This window comes from Musa acuminata, chromosome BXJ1-11 (genome assembly GCF_036884655.1).
Source record: "Musa acuminata AAA Group cultivar baxijiao chromosome BXJ1-11, Cavendish_Baxijiao_AAA, whole genome shotgun sequence".
Lineage (NCBI taxonomy): Eukaryota > Viridiplantae > Streptophyta > Magnoliopsida > Zingiberales > Musaceae > Musa > Musa acuminata.
The window spans coordinates 29829912-29838601 of record NC_088337.1 but is presented as its reverse complement, the minus strand read 5'-3'; the positions used below and the strand labels follow the sequence as shown (position 1 = coordinate 29838601).

General features: G+C 43.8%; 2 protein-coding genes across 2 annotated transcripts; both read left to right on the top strand.

Moving 5' to 3' along the window:
• The first annotated feature begins 1347 nt into the window (after window positions 1-1347).
• On the top strand, window positions 1348-2712 carry LOC103972000 (ethylene-responsive transcription factor 2-like). The gene has a single exon (XM_009386183.3). It carries the CDS (start codon window positions 1503-1505, stop codon window positions 2403-2405), a length of 903 nt encoding a protein of 300 aa, XP_009384458.2. The 5' UTR covers window positions 1348-1502; the 3' UTR covers window positions 2406-2712.
• Window positions 2713-5058: 2346 nt separating this feature from the next.
• LOC135597581 (CBL-interacting protein kinase 1-like) lies at window positions 5059-8627 on the top strand. The gene is made up of 13 exons (XM_065090727.1): window positions 5059-5444; window positions 5537-5599; window positions 6327-6398; window positions 6497-6604; window positions 6688-6768; window positions 6837-6890; window positions 6986-7111; window positions 7208-7420; window positions 7500-7598; window positions 7812-7928; window positions 8014-8070; window positions 8170-8244; window positions 8345-8627. Exons 1-13 carry the CDS (start codon window positions 5265-5267, stop codon window positions 8387-8389), a joined length of 1290 nt encoding a protein of 429 aa, XP_064946799.1. The 5' UTR covers window positions 5059-5264; the 3' UTR covers window positions 8390-8627.
• The last annotated feature ends 63 nt before the right edge of the window (window positions 8628-8690 follow it).

Here is an 8690-nt window from a genome sequence, read left to right as displayed (position 1 = left end):
AAAATCTTTGTGAGTCACTTCATAAACGATCTACATCTTCATAGTCGTAGACAGCCACCAAAGTCCGTCACGTCATTCTCCTGCAAATCGATGAAACGTGTTCTTCACTCTATCTATGATGGCATGGCAATGCAACGCTCCCACCTCATGACAAACACAATATCTGGAAACAGGAATCATCCACAAAATGTGAACTTGGTGGGATCTTAGTTGCTCTATCGCATCAGCAAAATAGAACATGATAATACATTTCATGGACCCCAAAGTTTGGCGAGTGGGACTGTTCCGATCAGTATCGATAGCTTCAACTCTTTGATTGATGTCGATTTAGTGGAGAGAGAATGAGAGCCAAAGTGAGAATGAACGATACTTAATGATAGCAAACATGATTACGATCACTGCAACATTATTGCTGATTCCTTCATCATATGATAGATAACCTTTGGCCTCTCTTCACCAAAAGTGAAACACTTGGAATGCATGCTTTATATCAAATAATAATATGTACAAGTAATTTTTATTTTTTATTTTTTTTGTTGTGGAAAATATGTTCTATCAATTTAAAATAATATATACAAGTACATACTGATTTTTAAGATAATATAACAGTGAAATGGAAATTACAAGACCCCAAATAATTGGGAACAAATCATTCATTCTCTTGCATTATGTTAATATCATAAATAAATAAATAACAGTCGCATTACATTTGAAAATAAAAATCTGGATTTTTAATGGAAAATTTTGATTTTTTTTTTTGCTCAAATAAAAAATCTCTCACCTTTCGTATTTTAAATAAAAAAGCTTTGGAAGTACCTAAATCAAATCATCATCATTTTCTATTCTTATCAAATTAGACTAATTATATTTTTATCTCATATAATTAGTTACATTTAATATATTAAAATTTATATTTGTTTTAAAACTTTAATTTTATAAAACTATTTTTTAATAATATCTATAGATTTTAAAATTTTACTTTCATAAATATAATGATTTTAATATAATTTTTAAAAATATAAGGATGTTAAAGATAATTAATTACAGTGTTAATATGTAATTACACCGATCAAATTATAATAGCCGAAAACCATTAATGCAGCAACGTATTCTTGCAATCACCATCCGCACAATTAAATCGGCGAGTAATTGAGCGGCCCAGGATTCGCCAGGACCACCCGTGACGTCCGACCACCTCACCTGTGACGCCATCGCTCTTGACCTACCGGTTTTATGACGTCACCCGGTTCGAGTCGTAATTCTTTACATTTTATCGTGGCCTTCAAAAAACCAGATAATTCAAATAATAATAAAAAGAAAAAGGAAAGAGAAGGTTTCTGTCACGTGCTAAAACCCGGAAGCTTCAAGGAAGCACGAGGCCCTCTTTTCCTTCCACCCCGCTATATGAGCCTCCCACCTTCGCCTTCTTCCACTTCGCAAGCCGCTAAAGCTCACCGGTCGCCTCGTGATCAATCTCACTGAGCGGTCACCGCAAACGTAGCATGTCTCGCGCGGAGGAATTCGCCCTCCTCGAGGCGGTCCGCCACCACCTCCTCGTCGACGTCGACGACTCGAACCCCGACCCGAAGGTGTCCTCCTCGGCGAGGGCCTACTGCCGGAGTTCCAGCTTCGGGAGCCTCGTCGCCGACTTGTGGTCCGACGGGCTCCCCTTCCGCCTCGACGACTCCGACGACATGGTGGTCTACGGCGCCCTCCGCGACGCGTTCCACCACGGATGGCTCCCCTCCGGCGTCAAGCCGGAGCCCCCCGCCGAGGAGGAGGGGGTGCTGCCGCTGCCGCTGCCGCCGCCGCCGCCGCTGGCGGTCCAGGTGGGCCAGCAGCAGAAGCAGGCGCCGTTGAGGGCCGCGCCGGCGAAGGGGAAGCACTACCGGGGGGTGCGGCAGCGGCCGTGGGGGAAGTACGCGGCGGAGATCAGGGACCCGGCGAGGAACGGGGCGAGGGTGTGGCTGGGCACGTTCGAGACGGCGGAGGACGCGGCCCTCGCCTACGACCGCGCCGCCTACCGGATGCGGGGCTCCCGGGCCCTGCTCAACTTCCCGCTCCGGATCGGCTCCGAGGAGGCTGCGGCCAGGGCCACTTCCCCTGTGCCGTCCCCTTCGAAGCGAGCCTCTCCGGAGCCCAGCTCCTCCTACTCTTCCTCGACCTCGTCATCTTCCTACAGCTCCTCCGCCTCCTCCTCCTCCTCCTCCTCACCGAAGAGGAGGAAACGGGGGGAGGCCACGGACGCAGCCGCCCCCACTTCTCCTTCTACGGCGCCGGTTCTTTGTCCGGTTCCCGTGGCGGTTCAGGGACAGACCGGCCTGGGTTTCAGCAACAGGCCAGAAATCTTCCCGGCTGGTCCGGTCGCCCAACTGCCACATGCCGGTCAGCTCTTAGTTACCTGAAGGCACCACAGTAAAAGAAGACACTGAGTGGGAGAAGTGCTCAAAACAGAGCTTTCAGTGCCTCAGAAGAAACTTTGGAGTGATCGATGCAATTTCTCGAGGTAAGAAAAATGCGATCATATGCACAAAGTTAGATGAGTAGGATAGAGAAACTAGTGGAAGAAGAGCTGCTTTTAAGCAGGCAGAGAGTCTAGTGGATTGTGAGAGTGTGAATTGAGGGGTTTGTGGTGTGTGATTTGCTCTTCAATGTTGTGTACTGTGTATGTACCAAAGAAATCTAAGCAGTCAATCATCTTTATTCTTTCTATTGTTGTTTTTGCCTTGAAATGTAATGTCAAATGATCTGTCATCTGAGGATCTGATGTTTCTGAGTCTGAAAAGGAAAGCTGAACACAGATCAAGTTCTTTTGTATTTGGTGATCAACATATATTAAACAGAGGTAGTGCTTTATGCAGATCAAAAGCTATGGTGGAAGCCAACAGTATCAGCACTCATCCCACCTTGTCCTCGTTATCATCACCTCTACCTACTAATTCTTGGTTACAGATAATATATTGGCCTCATCCACTGACTCTCTGTTGGAGGAACAATAAATGCACCTCACATCCTTATCCTGCTAACCAAATCCAGTGTTAGAACACGTCTGCCACAGTCTAAGGGTGACCAGGTTCCATGTCCACAGATGGCATCGCAATTCTATAACACCAAGTTGGATGACACATCCATAGATCTTTAGAATAAGCAGAAGCCATCCTTCTGGAAGCACGGGAAGGATCGATAGCTTTCAACCGCACATTGACAGCACCACAGTCATGGCCACCTCTGTCAACAGACGGAAGTTTTGAGATATGAACACACGCAGCAACGAGAGGTCAACAACATTTCAGAAAAGAAAGATCAGTCGACGACAATTAACGCAGAACATAGTGTGACGCCAACGCCATGGGAGATGCTGTCAGACGAGTTCGTGCTCCATTGACGAAGACCACCTCAGGCGCACGAGGGAGAAAAGTATGAGACATACGCGAAGGTTCTTCTGACTTCTCGAACGAGCATTATGTCTCGACACTAAAATATTCAAACAGAGATGACTGCTCTTTCACATCTGTCATGTTATGTCTGTTTGCCAACACCATGGACAGAGCAGGAGGAGGCAGGAAGCTTCCTCCTGAGACGAGGAATGGTTGCCGCTGCAACATCGTTTGAGGTCAGCCATTGACCATCTAGAACAAGAGTTTCCTGAGTCAACAAGTCATGGTGGAACCTGCAAAGGTAGCTCGAAAGAAGCGTGCACCTGAAGTCAAAGAAGGTCTATTCTTCACCGGAAAGAAACTGAGCTCCATTCACACAAGCCTTTTAGCTCGCTCACCAAGAAAAGAATCACAAACTATCTATTTATTCTTCCTTTTAGAATTTCATCAAAAACAAAAAAATAAAATAATTATGAGACTAATAATATATAATTTACATTATAGAGATGAAAATACTAAGATTTTAGTTGATATGGATAGAAAAGATAAAAAAATATTTTTTATTTATGAATAATTATAGATTGCTTTGATATAGGAAGATGAGAGAGAATCGTTTAGGATAAAATGGTATGAATATGTGCTTAGGATACGAAGACCTAAAATTTTTTAATAAAAATAATTGATAAAAATTTAAATATTTTTAACTTAACTAAATATACGTAGCTAACCTCGAATAATTAAAATTTATGATATTATTATTATTATTATATCAAAATAAAAAAAAGTAAGTGATTATAAATAGTAACCCGATTTAATTCTTACCCCATGTATTACCTCATATAAGATAAACTTCATTATCAACAATTTGTCAAACATTTTGTTAATGATCCATCGTCCTACGTCTTGTATCGTATCATCGAAATAAATGATAGGAAAGCTATTTACAACTACAAACCATAAGATCTTATGGAACTTATAACCAGGTGACATGAGATGGGTCAGGTTGTCTTTGTTGCCATCTATATAGAGGAAGGTAAAATGACATTAACTGGTAAATATTTTGATCGAATTATAAATGATGATTATAAAATTATTTATATAATTGTAGGGTTTCAATTATCTTAAGTTGTATGAGAACGACATCCTCCTTGGAACACCATTTTTGGTACGAGAATCTTCCTCTTGCTAGCTAAGATTTGATCCACTTCCCAAATTAGGCCAATTCAATCATCCGTATCTTTGGAATCATTACAAATCTCTTCATATGTGCTTTCTATCTTTACATATAATCTACTTATATTACTTTCATGTTGATATGAATTCTACGTGTCAGATTTGATAGATAAGACATGTACGTGAGAGGAAAGTTATTATTACGTGTATGTGAGAATATCCCATCTCCTTTCTCCTTCTCTCTTTGGTCCTCCTCGTCTCTACGTGCAAGCCGCAGCCATTAACGAGCTCCACCCAAAGGACATGGTGGCAACACAGCCTTGCCAATAGTTACATGCTAAGTTTACGTATATATGCCAAGATAAGAATAACGTTGACAGCAATACGCCCTTCTTCTTCTTCTTCTTACATGCCTCGAGACAGGAGGTCATTGCGGTAAATGCACACCCCCGTGATTGGTGCAGCCTGCACCCTAATTACTCCATTCTTGCCTTCCTTGCAGGGTGAATAAATGCAGGTATTATTGAAGCTGCGAGGGGAAGGAAGGCCGTCTCCTCACCTCCCTTCCTCTCCTGTCCTCATGTATAACGAAGGGCCGCATCTCCAGCTCTGACCCCGTTCGCCTCCTTCTCCTCCGAGCTCCTTCTCCACAGCAAGAGAGGCACAAAGGAGGAGGGCCGCTGCCTGCGTGCGTGGAACAAGAAATATAAATAGATGGTGAGGGAAGGAGGAGAAGAGGGGGTGCGAGTGCTCGGGAAGTACGAGCTAGGGAGGACGCTGGGCGAGGGCAACTTCGGCAAGGTGAGGTACGCCAGGCACGTCGACTCCGGGCTGGCCTTCGCCGTCAAGATCCTCGACCGCAAGCGCATCCAGTCGCTCAAGATCGACGACCAGGTTGTTGCCTAAACATGCTTCTTCTGATGACCTCTCCTTCCGTTCTGTAGGCATACATGTGAAGTGAATTAACCATGCAAGAGATGCCACAGATCAAGAGGGAGATCGGCACGTTGAAGCTGTTGAAGCACCCCAACGTCGTCCGGTTACATGAGGTTGGTCATCGTCTTCGTCTTCTTCTTCCTCGCTCTCTCCTTCCATCTGACCATCGATATTAATCCTCTCCGCGAGGAATTATTGCGCAAGATTATGTGATCCGTGCATTGGTTCGGCATTAGATGCCTCCATTCCTTCACGGACAATAACGCGCACGTCCTCATTCGTATCCATCCCGAGGTGGGTGGTCGACTCTCTTCCCGGCGCGGATTAACCGCGCGACGTGGGGCCCTTTTGGCCGACGGCTGACATGTGGTCCTGAACACCAGCCGCGGCCAATTATTTGTGGGTCTCACCGGCAGAGTATTCCTATTTAATGAAATATTAAATTATATAATAATAGTATTTGTTCGTTATTTAACGTAATAAAAATTAGAAATAAGGAAAAAAGAACGATCGAGAATCCAATGCAAGCCGATCATCCCCAGTGGGGCCCTCTCCAACTGACGACTCAACGCAAGATTCTGTCGGGTCCCTCTGTTCTGAACATGGAGTCCGGTGAGGCGACCTTCTTTCGGGAACTGCGACCACGTGAATCTTTGTCGTTAATGTTGTTGGATCGAATGACAGCAGTCTCAGTCTCCTTTGTTCAGAAAGAAGAAGGTGATGATGATGCAGAACAGGGCAACGGCACCTGGAAAATGGATTGACATCTATGTCAAGATGAAGACTTTAAGTTGTTGATCGATGGTTCAACCCCTATGGATTGATTGTGTTGTGTGGCAGGTATCAGCTAGCAAAACCAAGATTTACATGGTCCTCGAATACGTGAACGGCGGCGAACTGTTCGACAAAATTGTGAGGATCATGGACTTGACAAATCTTTTACATGTTGGTCGAATTGCTTTTGCATCAGCTCCTGTATGAGTTCTTGTTTTTGTTGTTTGATGTCGAAGGCATCAAAAGGTAAGCTTTCAGAAGGCGAAGGAAGGAAGCTCTTCCAGCAGTTGATCGATGGTGTTAGCCATTGTCATGATAAGGGAGTCTACCACAGAGATCTGAAGGTGATTAATCCAACTGTACTCGAGAAGTTTCATCGCTGATTCTTCTTTTGAGGTTTCTCGTTTCTTTTTTGCTTTGATTACAGCCGGAAAATGTGCTTGTGGATGCAAAAGGAAACATAAAGATATCTGATTTCGGCCTCAGTGCTCTACCTCAGCATCTCGGGGTATGTGATTCGAATCTCTCGATGACATCCTTCTTATTTTTGGCTAACCTGTGGATTCTGTGCATCAGAATGATGGATTGCTACACACAACATGTGGAAGCCCCAATTACATTGCTCCTGAGGTAACATAATGAATCTGCATCACTGTCTTCTACATACTCATGTTTCTTCTGCTGCTGGTTAGCTTGACAAGCTACTAATGGCAATGCTACCAAAGGTTCTCTGCAACCGAGGTTACGACGGTGCAAGGTCGGATATCTGGTCCTGCGGTGTCATTCTGTACGTGATTCTTACAGGGTGTCTTCCTTTCGATGACAGAAACTTCGCTGTTCTTTGCCAGAAGGTGCATAACTCTAATCTCGCAAGCATGGAATGAGATGCTATGATCAGTTCATGACCAGTTTGGTTCTTCATTGAGCTCGTCTCTGGTTTCGTGTAGATCTGTAGGGGAGATACTAAGATCCCCAGGTGGCTCTCTCCTGGAGCTCAAAACATGTTGAGGAGAATTCTTGATCCAAATCCTGTAACCCGGATCAATGTGGCTGGAATCAGAGCAGATGACTGGTTCAAGAAAGACTATTCTCCGGCTGTCCCATTCGACTACGACGATAACGATGATTCGAGCCTATATGGCTATCTTCCGATTAAGGAGGTGGTGGTGAAGTTTGCGGGTACTTAATTTTGATGAATTCGGATATTAAAGATGGAACTGATCACTTGGTTTGTTGCAGCATAATGTGTTGGATGGAAATGGCACTTCACCTGTCAATGCATTTCAGCTGATTGGAATGTCTGCATCTCTTGATCTTTCTGGCTTCTTTGAGAACGAGGTAGAAGTGTCGGATGTTTTCCTCAGTCTCATACTCACTGCTCGACTAAATTTTACTCTCTGAGACTTGATGAACATGACAAGATCAACTTTCTGCATGCTAAAGTGGCCTTCATCTCATGTGTGATTGAAGTTCCACATATCAAACTTGTGCTCCATTAAGCTGTTATCATCTTGTGTAGAAGTGAGCACTGAAAAGATTTGGCATTTGCAGGATGTTTCCGAAAGGAAAATTAGGTTCACCTCGACGCATTCGCCAAAAGATTTGTCAGACAAGATTGTGGACATTGTCACAGAAATGGGGTTGGAGGCTCAGAAGGGACATGGCAAAGTGAGTACACTTACGGATTTCTCTGATGAATTCCATGTCCAGATTGACACCCAAAAGATAAACCTACTTTGGTTTCTATTGACAGTTGAAAGTAGGAACAAAGTCCAAGGATTCAAAGAGTTCACTCTCTGCTGCTGCAGAGGTGATTTCCTTTTTCCTGTTCAATCTTTCTTTCCCATGTTCTTGATGAGTCTGTGCTAAGAATTCCTTCAGGCATTGATCTCATGTTTGTGGCATGCAGATCTTGAAGCTCAGCCCATCTCTGCATGTTGTGGAACTGAGAAGATTGCATGGTGATTCTTCCTTGTATAGAAAGGTATCATGCCATGTCTCACCGAGGATTAAAGACCTCAAAGCTAAGCTGCTGTAGAATCCATCACTGGCATCTCAACATTTTTCTTCATTCATCCATGCAGATGTGTGCTAAGCTATCGGAAGAGCTGGGAGACGACTCTTGTTGAATTGTGGCACGGCATTAGGTGTAGGAATGAGGTACAATGGGAATAAAGGTGAAGTAATGTATAATTGGAATAAGGTTAAGTGTTGTACATAACGAGCATCCTTGGGAAAGAGCTGTTAAGCTCATGTCGACGGGTTTTCCTGTTGATTTGGACCCCTTCTTGCAATGCCACAAATATAAATCATTTGAATGGAAATGAGAAGCTTCAGTTTCATTCAACTAGCACAGAATTCAAAGTGTTTTTCTTTTGCAATGATCAATGCTGACTTTGAGGTATGGAAATCATCTGCAATGCCACAAAT

Excerpts from the sequence above, each read along its gene's own strand:
- LOC103972000 (XM_009386183.3), top strand. The coding sequence starts at position 1,503 with ATGTCTCGCGCGGAGGAATTCGCCCTCCTCGAGGCGGTCCGCCACCAC.
- LOC135597581 (XM_065090727.1), top strand. The coding sequence starts at position 5,265 with ATGGTGAGGGAAGGAGGAGAAGAGGGGGTGCGAGTGCTCGGGAAGTAC. Across the intron at positions 6,605-6,687 it reads TCTACCACAGAGATCTGAAG|CCGGAAAATGTGCTTGTGGA; the intron begins GTGATTAATCCA and ends CTTTGATTACAG. Across the intron at positions 8,071-8,169 it reads CACTCTCTGCTGCTGCAGAG|ATCTTGAAGCTCAGCCCATC; the intron begins GTGATTTCCTTT and ends TGTGGCATGCAG.